We start from the raw sequence: 19,217 nt of genomic DNA, 5'->3' as shown, positions 1-19,217 counted from the left end.
ACCCTCTGGGGAATGCTGTTCAGTACTTATGAATCATTGTGAACCTTCATTTGTGCACTGTTCAATGCCTTAGGAGAATTTGTTTTAAAAGGCAAAAATTGAAATGAATTAATAATCATTCGCTTGTCTTTTACTCACTGGCAGTTATTGAAAAAAAAAAAATCTATAACAGAGAGAAACCAGTCATATCAGTTTCCTAGTAGGTGGTTCAGCTTTGTAACAGATTGCTCTCTCTCTTGTTCTCTCCAAGGAAGCAGCAAGATGCTATTTTTGTGTCTAGTATAATGTTGACTCCACAGAACGCTATCATATTTTGTTTCTTCTCTTTTTTAAAGGTTAGCCTTCTTTCAAAACCATGCAGGCTTACCCAGCAGTGTAAGGCAGCTCTGCTGCAAGTATAGCCTTAGGAAATTGTGAAAATTTGAAGACGGTGTAAATACTGCAGGGATTTTTTTTCCTCCCCTCTTTCCAAAGGAAAGGACAGTCACATGGTTGGTTTAGTTACAGCTACCCATTCTTCAACAGAGATCTGTTCATATCGTTCCAGTTACTTATTTTTTTCCTTCCCATTACCAGTGTTGCAATGAAGGATGCATACATGCGTACTTCCTAGGGCTCTTCTGAAACAATTGCTGTTTCTGAAAGCCTTCTTCAGGCAGAATGTTTGATGAAGGAGCCCTCTAGCCAGCCAATTGGTTGGTAATTAAAAGTATGCCAGGTCTATTGACTTGAATGCGTTTGTTCTAATTTATTGGATCAAGAATCATGAGCTCTAGCAGATACCAACTGAAAAATCATCCTTCTCTGAAGTTATTCTAATCCAAACTGACAGCTGAATGTGGACAGATTGTGGGATTTTCTTCTCCAGCTAAATACAACTTGCAGAAAGCTTTTCACTGGAACAGGCAGAAATGCTGTTGATATATGTTTGAAGTTGGTATTTCTTGAGTTCTTGATTAAAGATTCAAATGAAATGTAGCAATATCATCAGCAAGTTTCAGCTCAAGAAAATAAGAAAGAGTATGTGGAAAAAGAGACAGGACTTTGTGACTGTACTTTTAATTAACTGAAAGGTCTGTAGACTTAATATTTTCTACTGTGTAACAAATGAACAAGTGCTAATTCATATACCGAATAAAGATTAGACTTAAAAAAAAAATCTTTTGGCATGTGGAAAACAGTGAAAGCAAAATGCCCAACATCCTTTTAATTATTTAATACAGTAAAATCAAACCCTGGAATAATAGTGGCATCCCTAATTCTGGTTTTTTTCTTTGCTCTCAGCTTTCTTTTTTCTAACCATCACTTTCTAATGAGGAAACTTTTGTCAGCTCACTGGATGTTCAGGTAGAATGCAATTTTACTATTAAAATTACCATTAAACACTGAGAGATTGAAAGCTGAGCATTTAACAGCTGTCAACATGAAAGAAAAAAAATCACTTCCTTGTATCAACTAAAACAAAAATTTATTTCTTGCAGCATAATTTCTTGTTTATAGTTTCTTCAGAGAGCGATGGGTTTGTGTCTTAAGAGAACTCAGTAAAATGAACCGTTGTGTTGCGGTGATGACACTTCAGCTGAGAAGCTTTGACTGACTGTTGCCTAGAGTAAAGCATAAATATATTCAACAGTCCATATTGCTTTAAATTACTGCCTTCCTATAAAATAAGACTGCTTAGTAGATCTGGTGTCTCTCTCTGTGTGTTTTAGTAATTAAATTAAGGTTCATTAATGGCTGATTTTGTGAGCTGGTGCAGGAACCCGCTCCGTTCTGCTCCTTCCTGTGTTGCAAGGAATTGTTTGAGGATTTTCTGTCATTTTTTCCCCCCGTGTTAGCCAGTTGATTGCGGTGAAGTTATGGTGGATGGACAGAAAGCAAGACTGGGAGATGAAAGGAGGTACTTTACACTCAGATATGGAAGCGAATTAAAAAGAGCTGTGTTAATTTTTTTCTGAGTGCTTCAGGGAAAAAAAAATCCTATGGAAAATCAAGTAAAGAAAAAAAAAGCTTAAGAAGTGATAAATATGACTGAGGCTAGCACACGCTCCTGGTACACTTTTCTCCTGGGGGATCTGTAAGGATAGTTGAACACCATATCTGTCTTATCTTTAAATATGGCCAGTGTGGGTGGCCCTTAGGCCATGCCTTGAAAATGACAATCCTTTATAAAAATGCTATTACTATAATTAAATATACTGCCAAGATATTCATTGCTACATACTGCAGCATAGACCAGGAGACAAGAAAGTAAGTTTTAATAAATGTTTTGATGCTGCTGTCCTGTAACCTCAATCATCTTCTCCTTTTGTTTGCTTACAGAATGTGTACACTTTGCTAACACACATCTTTACTGTTCCATAAAAGCAAATCAGATTTGTCAGAGCAAAACTGCCGTATGAACAGTGGAAAAAAAGCATTTCTGTATTTGTAATTCCTTGTTTTGTTTTCTCTTACAACATTGCTTACTGTAAAAGCTGGATAGCTTGTGGATTTAAAAAAAAAACAAAACAAGAGTGTTGGTTTGGCAGTATGTTTTTGTAAACAAGTGACCTGAATCTAAGCAGACATTCTAATGGGAAAAAGGAAGAGAACCAGAAGACTTGAAAATACAGCACAGAGCAGAGTCCCCACCAGATGGTATTTTTAATAAATTTATCAAGCAGATATAAAAGATGATCATGAACATTCAAAATAGGGAGGGGCAGACCCCCCTAGAGAGAAGGAACAGTATGGTACCTTCTGCACACTGCAATTAGTTAGAATCACTTTCTAATTAACCATTGTAGGGAAGACCACAGAATTATATTAAAAGCGCACTGATATGGTTTCTGTGCGGTTGTTAAGAAGTTTGACTAATCAGGGTAACATCATTTTAGGAGGTCACGGATTAGTGGAGAACTCTAAATGTGTGAAGGAGCTGGATGATGCTCAGAGGGTGTACAGGTAAAATATTGGATGAACTGAGCTGTCCTGTGTTCAGTTAGTGCCTTACATGGTCCAGAGGGTGTCTGGAATATGCCATGGAGCCTCAACATGAACACGGATTTTCACACTTCATCTTTTACTTGTTTTTGTTTTAACCTAGATGTCAGTATCTTCCTCTTCCTACAAAAAGCAATAATGTATCGCAAATGTTAATGTCTATATAAAATGAATACTCAAAGAAGTTCCCTTACTGCCAGGGAAGAGAAAAAGGAAAAGAAGCCAAGGCAAACTTTTATTTCGATGCCAGTACTCTTCGTTTGCACTGTTAGTCTTTGCTTTATTCAGATTGTTCCCAGTGAAGCAGTTCTACTGTCTGCCACCTGCTCCCCCGCAAGACTCTGGGAATTTCTGCATGTCTCTTTTCAGTAAGAGAGAATAGGAAGGTTTTTAGAATAATAACATGGTGGTTTTATTCATTTTTTATGAGCAAAGAAAGATGATGGTACATCTGATACTGCAGTAGATTTTTCAGAAACTGCCTTGAATTATTACTTGGCAATGAGCTCACACTTTTTTCCCCATGTGTTTTATGGTGTTTTGGTTGGTTGATGATTTTCATAAGATCATGCTCCTGACATCAATAGTACACTTAAAGCACAGAATCCTAGCTCTTTGTGTAAAATTATCTCTTTTTTGGGTGCTGGAGACTCTCACAATTAGCTCTGAAATTTCACATAGCTATCTTTCAGCCATTTCCAGATGTTATAGTATTTTAAATACATATTTTACAGACAACTATTAAAAGTATGTAATGAAGTTATCAGTGGACAGTGGCTTAAAATGGTACATTTGCATCTGTACCATCATTTGTTTTCTTGTGAAAACTGAAATAGTGTTGTATCTCTTCTGTATTTCTGATTTTTTTGTGCTGTTCTTGTTTCAGCTTGTTTGTTCTTTTCTGTTATTTTCAAAAATATTGATATGAGATATTGTAAATTTGGAAATTCTGTTCAATTAATCACTGTCATTCAGATAATTTTTGGTAACTTATTTCTTCCTCTCTCTTTTAAATGGCACTGCCACACAGACTTGTTGTCCTTCATCAGAGTTGACAGGCAAAATCTTAGCATTTTTTTAATGTAGCCTGTGCTGAAATAATTTTTGTAATCATGTAGACAGAACAACCAGTACTCTTCACATTTTCCCCAAAAATAACCCAAAGGCTTAACAGGCAACCTTGATTTTTACAAGTTCAGAGACCATCATTTTTCAGCCTTATAAATATTGTTTTTTTAAATTGAAGGTATAGAGAGAGACACATGTATTTGAAAAGTTGAAGAGGTTAGCTAAATACTGAGCTTTTTAGGAAAGTACTGGGCCTGACTCAGCATCTTGAATAGCTTTTTTTATGTTCATCTGTCATCTGCTGGAAGATGGCATTCAAAAAGCTTGGGATTCTCTCTGAATTATGAATAGAAAGAAAGTACCATACCTGATTAAAGGTTAACAAGAGGAAATAATAGGCAATTCCAAAAATAAGTGTTGAAACACTTGTAAAATAGTGCTGTAAACACTTGTAAAATATGTACAAGAGAATACACCTCCTCCTTACAGCGTGCTCCCAGAGGAACTGCTGTTGTCTTTGATGAAATTGCTGAAATTGTGTCAAGCTCTAGTTATACTATGAATTCTGTTTGATTTGAAAGGAAGGGGTAAACTTGGCGTTGGATTTAAACCAGATTAAGCAGGACTAAATATATACAAGAAGATAATTCCTCTCCTTGGAAGGTTTTCTGGAAACCAACACTAAATTTATGTTCTTTGCTCGAGAAGAATAACTCCCAGTAATACGCTTTTATTATTGCCGAGTATGTTCCCCTGCTCCTAAAAATGACTAGTAGAGGGTTACACGATCTTTTATCTAATTCGGTTTATAACAGCAGTTTCCAAGCTGGATTGTTCAGGTTTGAATGTATCAGGAGTGGGAAGAACTGAAGTCAGACAATGCTGGCACATGGACCACGGGGTTGGATCTGAATGCTGATTGCAGGAGTGGTTCTGGAGGTGAAAGAAAAGGTTCATTATTCATATTGCAGCACAAGGTAGCAGTTAGCACTGGCCTGTGCAATTAGAATTGTAATCTTAACATTTTTTGACTGAAACTCCCTCTTGTCGTGTTTTTCCCAGGAACGCTTTTACGAATTTGAAAGATTTTCGAATTCCTGTAATTTACAAATAACTGCATCTTAGGTGAATGAAAGAAGGCAAATTCAATGTTCTGCAGTAATACCTTTGACTTTATTTAGCGTAGCGGGCTACTGCATGCTGGCATTTTTGATGGCTGCATATAATATAGAAAAAAGAATTATCCAGAAAAGATCTTTGAAATCAAGGGGGAGTGCAGGGCAATGGTGAAGGGAGGGGAATAACTGTATAAAGGCATCAGTATTTCCTGGAGGAAAATCATTGTCCTGTTTTTTGGCCTTCCTTTTTTCAACAGGATGGGTTCTAAGTAGTTTATTTTCTTTTGCCATTGGGATATTTTAATTTCTTTATTTGTGGCATTCAGTCATACCTTTTTCCCGACTCTTGACTGAATGTAAATACTTCTGCCCTTCCTGTTCCATTTGTGTGGCAGACCTATTGGTCTCTCCTTCCCACTTGTAGTTCAGTAATTGCATTGAAGGATTCTGTAAGTATTAAGCATTTTCATTTTCTAAATTCTGGGGTACAATTTCTAATTACAGTCAGAGAGACTGTCGGAAGTACCAACAGGTACATGTTGAGAGTGGTCCCCTGAGCTGTGAGACTTCAAGTCCTGGTTTCAAAGACTTGGAATCCTGACTTTCCACAGTCGACATCAGTGCTTTAAACTATCTCCCACTTTTCTGTCTTTTTTTATTGTGTGTGTGTGTGGAGGTTTCATCATGAAAACAGGAAAAAATTGTTTGAAAATTGTGTAAATTTTGCTGGACAAGAACTTTTTTTCCCAATTGTATTGAAAGAGTGCTTTCATATCACCAAGACAAAAATCCATTTATGTTAATTTGTACCACTTGATTCTGCATCATAGCTCGTGTTAAATAAGAGTTATATTTCTTTATATTGATTGTACATTCATCCTTTTTTCTTCTTTTTCCTAATTCTTTGCCAGAAGACCATCGATATCTGAATTGTTTTCTGACTGTATGCTGTCGTCTTTGTGTTTTAATTCACAGTTCCCACTGAAAATGTTGCAACAATTGCAGACTGTGCCAGTGTGATTGAGGGTGTAAGTCGCAGTCGCAACGCCTTGTTGAATGGAGACACAAAAAACTACGACTGGGATTCTGGGTACACGTGCCATCAGCTTGGGAGCGGTGCTATTGTAGTCCAGCTAGCACAGCCCTACATGATTGGATCAATACGGTAAGAGGGTTTTGGTTTTGCAAAATTAAGGGCAACAGTGACACTTTTGCTGAGCACAGTTAATTTTCATTAGAATATATGACATTTGGAAACAACAGTAATTAGGGGATTAGTTTAGTAGTTGTCATTTGGCTTCTTCAGTATAATGGGCATATTAAAAATTAAGTGTGTGAAATACATGTTGAGATACAGCAGTGCAATTCCAGAAAATATTATATTTCAGAGGCATAATAATAGTAATAGTCAAATTGTAAGATTAAAGGTATATACTTATATTAAAATAGAAATTTAATTGCAGCCTCAGTTGTGGTCAAAGTAGGTGCAGTTCCTCATATCCACCTCATTGTGAAAACAGAAATATTTTATTGAAGGAAGCCATCATCTTGAGTCAGCCAGGTTTCCTTCTCACTACACAGTTAGCACCAATTCTTACTTAAACATGGAGTGTATAATAAGGGTACAGTAACCTGAATATTGCTTTACGATGTTGGATTAGTGAATGTGTTTAGATCTGGGTTGAAGTCCATTGGGCTATTTCTGCAGTGAATGTCTGTATACATATGAAGAACAAACTTTTGGCTAACGTAGAAACTTCGGAAATAGATTGGAGAAGCAGGAGTGTTCACAGATTCTTGCCAACTTCTCATTCTCTGACTATAAATGTTTTTTTAGTTTCAGAAAATCAGACATGCAAAACCTTGTCTGAATGGCTTCCTGTTCTTCATCCATTTAGAATATGTTGTTAGGGACTTAATTTCTCTGTTTCGTGGCAAAGAAAAAAAGAGAAAGATTTCTTAAGTCAGAGTACTGGTGAGCAAAAGCTGAAACCCCAGGTGAGGTACTGGCTCACAGCAGGGGCTGTGCAGGTGGGGGCGTATTGCCAGGAACCAGCTCGGTGCCGTCTGCCTGTTAAAGTTGCCTCTTCAAACTGTCTGATGAGCAAGTGAGGCTCTACTATTCCTGGTTTGTGTGTTTTGGTTGTGGCTTGTGGCATGGCTGTAAAGCTTTGAAGACTAAGTTTAAAATCAGACATCCAGGCAAATCTCTAACATAGCAAAATTACTGTTTTGTCTGTATACCAGCTACAGATGTTATGCATAATGCAAGTCCGGCATTCTTCTCACTGTGTGAAACAAGTTGAGTAAGGACAGTTGGCAGCTTTCCACACTCAATGTTTTATGCTTTTGAGTCTGGTGTTTTTAATGTTCAATTAAGCATTGCATCTCAAGTAGAAAACCAGGAAGACACAGTACTCAGATTTCTTAAAAGAGGTAATTGAAAATGTAATTACATCATTTTCATGCCAGTTTAAACTTAAATTTAAGTAGCAACAGAAGCTTTGGCCACATGGAGGAGTAAGAGAGGAATATATTAACTAAAATGCAGTTTCTCTGTCTTCCTTTTAGGGTTTTCTGCTATCTTTCAGTTGGCGAATCATACCATCTTTTCAAGTCAGTCCAAAAAATTGGCTTTCTTGTATTAAATACTATGCTAGTGTTTATTTTTGGGCAGAAGGTTTTAAAGTCTTATTAAATAGTGTGTTAGGTAAACTAGACTTTTCGTTGCCAATAAATTATAATTGTATAATTGGCAAGTGTGTAGAGGAAATTAAAAAAAACCAAACACATAATTTAAAACTAATAGGCATTCAATGATTTTGTATTTCATTGTACAGATACAGGGTCAGAATCTCATCTTTCATCAGCTTTCCTGCATGTATAGTACAAACAAGAGGAATACCTTGCCTTAAAACCCAGCAATAACAAACATCATTGTCTAGGGTATCTTCTGACAGAGGAGACCATTTGCATTGCCTAGAGACAGCAGTGCTGGTGCTGTGTCATCTTTTCCTTTTTGTGTTCTGCCTAGAACAAGAAGTGGTTTGGGTCGCAGCCGTGTCTGTTGTGGATCACAGGCAGCCAAGGGACAGATGCTTCTTGGAGTGGTCAAGCGAGGTTTCGCTGTGTGGCAGCTCCAGCTTTGGCAAGGGTCTAGAACATGTCCTGTACTGTGCAATGCTCAAGATGGTGACAACGGCCTCTTTATTTAGCACCAGGAAATCTGTGACTGCTACAGAAATCAGGTTACATCTAAACATAGATTAGAGCAAAAAGTCTTAATATTTCATCTTAATGAAAGCAAGAGATTTTTTTGAACAGAATGTCTTCCACAAGTGATTGAACTGTATTCATTGCCTGTCTTCCTGCTGTTTGCTTGCTTGAAAACTCCCTCGATCTCACCCTCCCACCTAATAGAAAAAAAATTTCCAGGAGCATTTTCTTTAGGTTGTCTATACACTGTAGCTGCAGATTGACATGAATTGCTCTACCCCCAGAAACGGAGTCATTAGACCTCTGGGTTTGGATTCTAAATTAATAATTAGGGATTAAAGTATATATATTTTAAGTTTAGAGACATGAATATGCTATCAAATATATTTTTGTCAGAAAGAGTAAGTATATGAGCTTTTGAAAAATGGGTAGTAACTGCTTTTAGTCTATAGAAATCAGAATACCACTGGAGAGAGCTGCCAAGTCAGAGTGTGTTACCATGGCAACTACATTCTGAGTATGAAAAAAGCAGAAGAACTCTTGATACTCAAATATGCATTAGAAATGCATGGAGAGCTTAGTTTTTCAGGACTTGAAAATTCATTTTCTTGAATGCATGCTTTCTGCAGAAGTCATCCCATAGTCTTAGAATCTTAGAACGTTTGAACAGGCTATTCAGGGAAGTGGTAGATGAGGTTCTTAGGGACACGGTTTAGTGCTAGAGTTAGGTTAGGTTAGGTTATGGTTGGACTCGATGATCCTGAGGGTCTCTTCCAGCTGAACTGATTCTTTGATTCTATTGAGGTTGGAAGGGAATTGAGGAAGGCATCTATCCCAGCCTGTTCCTCAAAGGAGGGTCAGCTACTCAAGGCTTTCTGCCTTCAGGTCTTGAAAACCTCCAAGGAAGGAAATTCCACAGCTTCTCTGGGTAGCCTGTTCCAGTGTTTAACTATCCTCACAGTGTACTTTTTTCTTCCTTTTCATGAGGTTCCTGTTTTCCTGTGCCTCTGCAACATCCTCTTCCAATGTTTGACGATTGTCTTTTGTTTGTCCCGTTGTGCACCTCGGTAAAGAGCCTGGCTCAGTCTTTTTGGTAACCTCCTGTCAGGTGTTGAAAAATACTGTTAAGTTCCTCCCCATCCCCAAGCCTTCTTAGGCTCCCTATTGCACAGAGCATGTGCTCCAGTCTCCCAGCTGTCTTGATGGTCCTCTTCTGGAATTGCTCAGACCTATCAATGTTGTATTTGAGTCCAAAATGGGATGCAGTATGCCGAGTGTGATCTAACACACAGCAAGTAAAGGAGAATAACTTCTTCCCCTTGTTCTGCTGGCTCAGTTCCTGTTGCTGCAGCTCCATGTCCTGCCAGCCTTCATTGCTGAGGGGTCAGACAGGCAGCTAATGGCATCTTCTGCTCAGTGTGACTCTCATGTCCTTTTTAGCACAACCAGTCAGACTGTAGCATTTACTACTGCAGTGGATTACTCTGTATGAGGCACAGGATTTTGCTTTTGCTCTTGTTGAATTTAATGAGATTCTTTTTTGCCCATGCCCTTAGTCTTCCCAGAGGCTGGCAACCAGTCCTACTGAACGGCGGCCATACTCTGGAGTGTATCGATTGCACCCCACATTTTGCTGTCATCTTCAAGCTTGATGAAGGCTCATTCCATCTCCTTGTCCAGGTAGCTCATAAAGATATTAAACAGGATAAGTCCCAGAGTAGGCTCTGGAAGAACTCCTCTTGCATCCAGCATCCAGGTGGATGATGAACTGTGAACCACTGCCTAGTGAACTAAACAATCTAGGTAATTTTGACCCACGTTGTAGCCAATCCATCTAAACTGTAGCATCCCAATTTGGATACAGGGATGTTATAGGAGACCATGTTGAAACCTCATTGATTAACATCAAATACTTTTCCAGGTGTTTGTATGTAAATTTGAAGCTCTTGACTTCCACATTGGAATTTACTGAGAAATTCTGAAGCAGATGTAATGATAGGCTGTGCTCAATAGTATATTCTAATAGAAAAGACCTGGAAAACATGGGCATTGGACTAGATGACCTTTAAAGGTCCCTTCCAACCCAAACTATTCCATGATTTTGTTTTAAAATAATTGTAACAAAGTATTGTCTTTTAGATTATAGAAATGAAAACGTTGTGGGTTTGGTTTTTTTGTGATTTTATTTTATTTAGGAGTTTTATTCCTTTCTTACTGTAGGAAGTTTTTCCACATTGTTGTCTGTCTGGACAGAAAATAATCTTGCTATTTTTCCTCTCTGAAAAAGACCTTATCAATGACAGAAAAATGATTATATTTAACTAGGAACAGAAAGACAGCAATTGGTGTGTTTCACATAGCAAACATTATTTAGCTTTTAAATGGCTAAAACTTTAACACTGAAAACGCTGCCATATCACAACAGTTCTCTGTCTAACTCTCCCTGCATATATCTGGAATAGAAATGTGATACTGTTATGCTACAGTCTTTGGCTGATAACTTCATAGGGGTTTTTTGCCAATGAATTTCCAATTCATTGGAAAAAAAACAACCAACCAAAACCAACCCCCCACAAACACAACAAACAAACAAACAAAAGATAGAACAGGATTTGTTATAATATATGTGGTGGAGGGAGACAGAATTTTTCTGTACTGTAATGGTTTGCATGTTAAAATACATAGAAATCTTTTGCATCTTTGTAAAAGTAGATTAACCACTTATCCTTGTTTAATCTGTTTGAAGACTTTATTGCTAATAAGAATATGTGATAGCCAACTGTTTTGCTTTTCATATTTAGAGTAATTCTTAAAATAACAAATCACAGAATCACAGAACTATAACAATTAGTTTTAATGTGCTTTCTGTTTGCTTATACCATCATCATATCTCTTATGCTTTCTAATTTTCCATACCACTTCTGCTTATGAAGTTTTTCTTTCTTTGTTGCTCGTTTTCTGTGCTTGCCTGACTTGAGAGTGAAATTGTAACTCAGAATAAATTATCGTATAAGCACATAGCAAATATGCAGGAATTTTGTCTCCTTTTTAGGATCCGGAAGAAAGATTGGTTTCCTGCAAGATAACTACTGAAACCTAAATATGCAGAAAATTAAAGAGAATTATAGACAACTGGAAGCAAAAATGTAAAGAGAATTGTATAAAAAAAGCTCTTCGTATAGAGTTTTGCATTTTCTTCCTTTTTCCTCATCTTTCAGAAAGTGTAACTACCTCACATTTTAATTTCTGTCTGTTGGGTTTCTGTAAGTATGCAAGTAGTTCATGAACACAATAGTATCAAATATTTATACTGTGTGTGGTATCTACTGACTTACGGTATTCAGGAAGCGGATACCATCCTGTCAGGTGCATGACTATTATTGTTTGGTATTCTGCTAACACCTTGAGTAGTAGTTATACAGCAGTCTGAACTAAACAGTGACACAGTGACTGAACAGTGACAATCTTTTTCTCAGAAATCTAGGAATAAAAAGCAAGCAGAGACAGCACAAAATACTTGTGTAAATGCAGAACAATCAGTCATAGGGAAGCACATGACGTTTAGGGAAATACTGTTAAAAAAGATACTGCAGCATCTTTTCATGTAGCGAGTAGCCAATATAATCCGTTTCCTGCACCTGTAATATGAAATTTTATTTATATTTGAAAAGCTTTTATTTTCTAAAATAAGTCATTTTCAACATGTGATATAAGTAACAGTACCGTATTAAATGACTGACAGGCTTAGACTTTAGATACCCAAAGAAGTGGCACATGAGAAATACATTTAAATCTCCCAATATGTCAGGTAGAGAGCTGGATAAAGCTTTGTTCCGATTTTGCTTCTCAATCCTGAAGGCAAGATCTACTAACAAGAGCTAATTTACATTTTTATTCTAATATGGAAAGCCCTTGGAACATGGGCAATTTCACTATAAACAAATGCATTTCCAATGAGTATAGTTCAGACTTTTTAAGTGGAATGTTCTCCTCCCTGTGATTTAGTATCCATCTTAGCAAAACATAGGTTCTCTACGAAAGGTTAGCCTGGTAGTTTGCATGGAATGTGTTTCAAAGATTACTGTACTGGGCATAAAAAGTGGACCCTTGTGCCCAGTGTGCTGTGGTGAATTTTCATATGATCACCTGAAAGTTTTTCGCTGCTTATCCAGAAAGGCATTTCATGCAGAATAAATTCCATATTGGTTCTTTTGTCAGTCTCCCTCCCCAATCTCTCCTAGGAAAGCTACTGCGGGGAGGTAAAGAAATAGCTTTTTTTTTTTTTCCTTTCTTTCACAAATCCCAAAGAAACAAAAATCTGCATTTAGCATTCATGCTAAGTCACTTTGGGAAAGAATCTGCCACCTTTAATTTATTCATTGGTTGGTTTGTAATAATTGTAAGCCATATGCTTTTTTTAAACCTGTTTAATTTGGGCTAGGTTGTTTTGGGAGAGAGTAATTATACACATTCTTAAAAGGAACACATATGTCCTGTTAGCCTTTTGCTCTAAAGCTGAGCCAGTTGTGTTTTAATTACAGTTTTGTTAGTTGAAATTATGGTCACTAGTGTGCTTATGATACTGAAACTCTTGATCATAGCTTTGAAAACATGGATCAAGGAAACAACACCATGATGAAAAGGATCCTACTGGAAAGCGTTATTAGCTACATTTTAATAGCTTAAAGAAAAAGAAAAGACAAATGTACCTGTGTTTTTGCTTTCCCTCTTTTTTATCGTCTAGAAGATTTGGTTTAAATATAGATGTTAAATCAATTCAGGATCTGTTGAGTATTAGTAGTTACCAAATCCAGGATTTTAATCTGTATACTTTTAATTTATGTATTTATTAGCAAAAAAGACTTCATTCCATCTCTTCAGTATTTGGAGACCTTCAAGATACAGAAAAGCAGAGTGGGGAGGATCTGATGAAGCAGGGGGAGAGGGGTTGGAGTTGAGTGGTTTTGTTTTGGGATATGGGAGTTTTCTTTATGTCTTTCATGATGCTACGGGAAACAATTTTTATATTTAGTAAGTCAGCTCAGACTTTTAAAATTCGCAAATAGAGAGTATTAATATGAGATAAATCCTTCTGTTAAAAGTGTTTTATTTTAGCTTCTTTTAGCAATTTTTGATAGCTTATTATTTTTGATAATATTAATCCACTGGGTTCATTGAGAGTATATAGGGAGTTCATTTTAAATCTGCTTGTCCAGTAGATCCAAATTCACTTTGAATGATGAGATTCCAAAACCTAAAAAAGGAGAGCTAAACTAGATTGTTTTGAAAAGAAAGTAATAGGGTTTTAGGGCAAAGGTACAGACATATGTGTCCTTAATAATCAAATTCTGAGGACAGTCCAGCTCTTGCTTGGCACAGCCTCTCTCTGTAAAGGGATTCTGCGTTCAGCTGCCAGCCAGGTCTTTTTCCCCATCTAGCAGTAATGAGTTTTTTAAATGTTAAAAGTGAGCAATAATTTTTGCAGTGATATTCCTCCCAGTAGAGGTAGCAGCTGAAAGCAAAAAAGACTTTCTCAACTGGAAGAAAGGATTTATAATATAAAACTTAGATGCTCTTCTGAAAGATGATTAAAGAGAGGCAGCTCGAAACTCTGTTCTGGGAAAGTCTGTAGTATGACACAAGTTCCATTTGTTTTTATGTATATCTCAGCTATTTTCATTGACAATCAATGGATCCCTTATCTATTGCACTTTGAAAAATGTGGATCTGTGGAAGTTCTTCCACACAGCTGGATAAAGAACATGGGTTAGCTGTATCATCTGGCTTGCACACTGCTCTGTTTATGTGCGTGGCTGTAGTTATAGCTATTTTTGGATAGCTACCTATGTTTTGATTCTTTGACTACAGCAGGTTCGTTTGCTTCTCTATCAAATAGATTTAAGCAGTAATTCTAGCAAGTGTTAGCTAACTTTGACAAGAACGTGAGGATCGGGAGACAGCAGCAGTTAGTAACAGCCAATATATTGCAGTATTTATTTTCCATTGGTGTATTGAGTATGGGTTCAGAAAATAAAGAGTTTTAGCAAAACCAAAATCAGCCAGACATAATTTTCCATGACAGACATAATGTGGACTGTTCACTTAGAATCTTGCAATTCAAAACCTTTGGGTAGGTTGACAAGAGAGCTTTAATTCAGAGAATGGTAAACGCAGCATGCTTATTTTGTGTCTAGTCATCTCTAACTCAAATAGAAAAGATTTTTTGAGATTTTGTTTTTGATATCACATTCACCATGGAGTTTATATGAAAACAGTAAGAACAGCAGTTAGTTTTTCTAAACTGTACCCTCCTAACGAGTGGAATGACACTGGCCAAGGGTTTTACGTAACATGTAGGCAAAACTACATCTATTAATCAAAATATGGACAACATTTAACTGCTTCTAAAGAAGAAAATGCAGACATGTCTGCCTCTGTTCTGGCCAGTCCATTGCCCCTTTAAGTTGTATGAATAGCCTCTTGTTATTTGTGGATGCTTCACTGGGAAAAAGGATGTTCTATGTTGGTTCGCAAACATGCTGGATAGAATTTTTCATGTTTTTTACTAAAGAAGCCATACTGGATATTTTTCTTAAGTACGTGTATTTCAATCCCATCCCCCGAGGGGGAGAGGAGAGGAAGGGCAACGTTCTTGGGTTTGCTTTAATTCATATCCTTAGAAATAAAATTAAAATGAGGAATGATGTTGAGGTTTTAAATATCTCTTACAATAGGAAAATAATCCCCATATAAAGAGAAAGAGGAGAGAGGATACAACATTTGCCAGATATGTTTTTTGAGAATGATACACTTAAGTTAAATCACATCCTTGATGCTTTAGATCTTCCTCTCTGTGAGACAAGTATGGAAATTGAAGGCTGTTCAATATGTCATTTAGTGCCCTTCCTGAAGAACTGCGTGTTCATTAGAATAAGTATGGAACGAATCTGTGATACCTCTATTTTTTCCTTTTTCTTCTGATATATTAAAAGAAAACAAGGGAGAATACAGTTAAGAAGACAGTGTAAAATTTTTTAGTCGCCAGAACCTTTTTTCTTTCCCTGCTTAAACTGACCTTTCCAAACAGATCCTTGATTCAGGCTTAAAGTGGGCAATGTTATGTTACATGCCAAATAAATTAGTTCACTTATTGGCTTTCAAATAAATGAAAAGTAATTGAATTAATGTAGTAATGTTAGTAAGATGGTTATTATAAACCTGTAAGTCTATTGCTTGCCTTAGGAAAATAAGAATAGAGACACTCAAGTTTGAGATGACAGAAGCAGTGGAGACCTTGTTGAGTGTTAGAGGCACATTCCAAAGAAACAGCTAAATTTATAAAGGACTGAGAGGAGGAAATAAAGAACTGGAAAACTTAAACAGCTTGGTTTAATGTTTATTTTACTTATCACTCAACTTCTTCATACTTAGGTTGCTACTTTGGGACTGTGATGATCGGAGCTACAGCTACTACATTGAGGTTTCAACGAATCAGCAGCAGTGGACTATGGTGGCTGATTGCACAAAAATTTCCTGCAAGTGAGTTAATTTTTTTTTTCCAATTATTTGCACAAAGTCAGAACTGGGAAACTGGTGGTTTTTATGCTTTTGTTCAGTACTTACATAGGTGACTTTTTGACCGTGACAAAAATGATCATTACATAACCTGTAGATTTCTAACTCTAGACCCTTGTAAATACAGCTTTAGGAGGTGACAGTGTCTAGTTCTGTTGAATATCTAGACTTTCAAACCAGAATCAAGTTCTTCAGATCCACATCAGTACTGGCTCTCCAAACAGTTTATTTGATCATTCTCAGAAACAGTCTGCCTTACCATGCTCTTGGTTTTGTGATCACTAGAAGCTAAAGCACATTTCTCCGGAGTTCGTGTGTTTATGGTGACCCTGCTGTCAAATCACTCCTCCTCTAGAAATGTGGTAGGAGAGGAAAAGAGAGCTTGGTAAAGGAGTTTCTTAATCAAATGCATTTCTTCCTTATCAAAGCATATAATTGTATTGTATGATATTTGAAGGGTGCAAGGAGAGAGAGGGTAGAGACCAAACCAGAGCAGATCAACCAGTTACCTAAGCTTGACCGTGTTCCTGTTCCGAAGCAGAGTGCCTGACCCGTATGCACTGACCACTCTGCTTTTGAACAGGCCCCTTCCATAAAAAACATGTGTCTTAAAAAGCAATTAAAAAGAGAGAAAAACTGTTTCATTTTCATTTTTGTACTAAAATGGTAAGAAATTGGGCATGAATACTCTCCACATGTATACTTTTCCGTTGGCTTTTCTGTAATTATTGGGGCTGCTGATAAAACCCATTCTTCTAGTAGGGAAGAGTAATTCAATGCTGATAGACTCTTAAGCTTTCTAATTCTAAGAATGACCCAGATACTTGTCATCGGGCTGCAAATTTATACATTACATATCCTGAAGCCAGGTAAGCTCAGTTTTCAGTGAATGTTGGTAGAATATAATCTCGTCGCTGATCCCCAGGGAAACTCAGACTTATAAACGTTTTATTTCTCTCCTTTTCTCCGAGTCAGTTTACCAAAAGATCTGCTTTCTTTCCTGGGACAAAACTGAAGTCATCAGCTCACCTGGGGACAGCCCCAACCCATCTTGTATTTGTGCCAAACAAAACAAAATGGATTTTACAAGTTCAGAGATGTATCTTGGTTTGTCACATAGGGCAAGAGAGTTATTCGGTCCTTTCTGGCAACACTGCCGATACACATTTTCTAAAGCTTTATTTCATCTGTTAACAAATAGTGCGATTCAAATGTGCACTGCAATGCGATCTAGACATGTCGGTGAAGGAGAACTTGACACATCCTTTCACTGTCTGTAAAGAACAGGGAACTGATGAGCAGAAAGCCTGGATTCTGCCAATGGGTCTGGAAAAAGAGTAAAGGGGATTTAATGATTCTCAGAGGCATCTCAGCATAATAGATAAAATTCATCTTTTTGTCTGTCTTCAGCAGCAGGAGCACTAAAAGGCTGAAACTGGAAACAGGAAAGAGAGGGAGAGTCAGAACTGGAATATTTTTGCACTTTTTCGTTGTACATTTTGATACTAACAGTCTCTAACACTCAAAAGGAGCATTTGCTTAAGTTTGCACAGTGCAGGTAGAATTGCTGGTTCACTGCCCAATTCAAGTATCTACTCCCCATGTTCAAACCACACGTTGTTTTTTTAAAGCCTTAACCTTGGACAAGTATAGATGCATCCCTGAAATAAAGATACTTGCTTTCTCTACTTCAAGATTGTGATTCAAAATGTAGGTGTTCTGGAGGTTCTCAAAGCCATGGTTGCAGGAACCATTTTCACATGAATTAGACAATTGTATTTTTTTTTCCTAGCCTCTGCAGTTACATTTAAATACTGTATCATCTGTAACTGAGGTAAGTTGAGAGGTTTGTGGGCCCCCACATGCCCCTCTCAATTTTCAAGTGATATCTTTGCATTTGACAGTATTTTTTCCTACTACATTTAAATCTCTTGGCCTTTATGAACAGCAAATTGGACTTTTTCAATCACCCCACCACAGGAAAGAACACCCTTTAAATATGTTTTATTTTATCTTCCAGTGGGATTTGCAGAAATGCCCAAGTGACTTCAGCTCAAAAATTACTTTCATTGTAACGAAAGGTTGATAACTCCAAATACTATACAAATAAGTATATGTATAATATAGAAAATAAATATATATAATGTGTATTTATAAGTTATATATTAAACTGTTTCTATATATTCACATATAAAACAAATATATAAAATACTGTGTAAATGACAAATGCTATTAATGTTAGGACTGTTTTTGTGAAGTAGAGGCTATCATCACTATATACAGTCAGAGCTAGACCACTTTCATTTTACTGAGAATTACTGAAATGTGGTAGTGTGACCATAAAAACCCATATTCTTAGTGCTCAAAAATAGTTGAATGTGGAATGGAAGAGATATCATGCTCTGAATGAAGTCCCTCACTTTTTGGGCCAGATCTCAATATGGTGAAGGAGACATCTTAATGAATAAGAGAAAATTGAACCAGTCACTAGTGGGAATGTGAAGAACTGACTTTTTGGTTTAATTTCTGTAAAATAAAAAAAAAAACCTTTAAAAAGGACATCTTGAACCAAATTGAAAACATATGGATTTTTTTTTCCCTGAGAAAAACAAACAAGTTATTTTAACTGCATGTAATTTTAACAACAAAACAAACAGTAGAAGAGTTGGATTTTAACCAGAATTAACAGATGGTGTAGTAAAGCAGAGGTGATGCAGTTTACCTGGTTTACTATCATAGTATAATGGTAAAGATACTCCTGCTAGATGCGAAAAATGTTTTTGTTTTTCCCGTCTCTGTGCTTCCCCTTACCATTAATACCTTGGTATTTTGTGCAAACAGCTCCAACAGAGAGAAATCTGCTTCTAAATGCCTCTTGGTCGAGTGATTCAGGCACTCCCCAAGAAAAAGCAAGAATCAAACTCGTGCAGTGTGCCTGGGTTTGACTCACCATCAGGTTTGGGCAGACAGTTAAAGATTCCTGCATTCAGGAATTCGCCTTGACCAGGCGTGGTCAGGGTGGAAGCAACAGCCCCCTCGTCTCTTCCTTCTCCACATGTTTCTGAGTGCCGCATCCTCTCTTTCACCTGGAAGAAACAAAACAGATCTTTTGCTAATGTGGTCAAAGTTTACAACTGTTTTTTGTCTCAGCCACATCCTAATTTTCTTAGTGAATACATGGACATCCCGGCCCAAAAAGGAATAATCCTACGTTGCTATAAAAATTGTCATCACTTCGCCTTATGTGTCTTTGTT

General features: G+C 37.0%; 1 protein-coding gene across 3 annotated transcripts in view; it reads left to right on the top strand.

The window, feature by feature from the left end:
- Window positions 1–19,217, top strand: part of BTBD9 (BTB domain containing 9) — a 119,607-nt gene that overhangs the window by 78,354 nt on the left and 22,036 nt on the right. For all 3 annotated transcript variants that reach the window (XM_065632816.1, XM_065632817.1, XM_065632818.1), the window contains 2 exons: window positions 6,147–6,336; window positions 15,819–15,926. In XM_065632816.1, the coding sequence (XP_065488888.1) occupies window positions 6,147–6,336; window positions 15,819–15,926 (298 nt within the window). The remainder of the gene's footprint in view (window positions 1–6,146; window positions 6,337–15,818; window positions 15,927–19,217) is intronic.

The sequence above is a fragment of the Caloenas nicobarica genome, chromosome 3 (genome assembly GCF_036013445.1).
Source record: "Caloenas nicobarica isolate bCalNic1 chromosome 3, bCalNic1.hap1, whole genome shotgun sequence".
Taxonomy (NCBI): Eukaryota; Metazoa; Chordata; class Aves; order Columbiformes; family Columbidae; genus Caloenas; species Caloenas nicobarica.
Note: the sequence above shows the minus strand (reverse complement) of the source record. Positions and strands in the feature narration are given on the sequence as shown.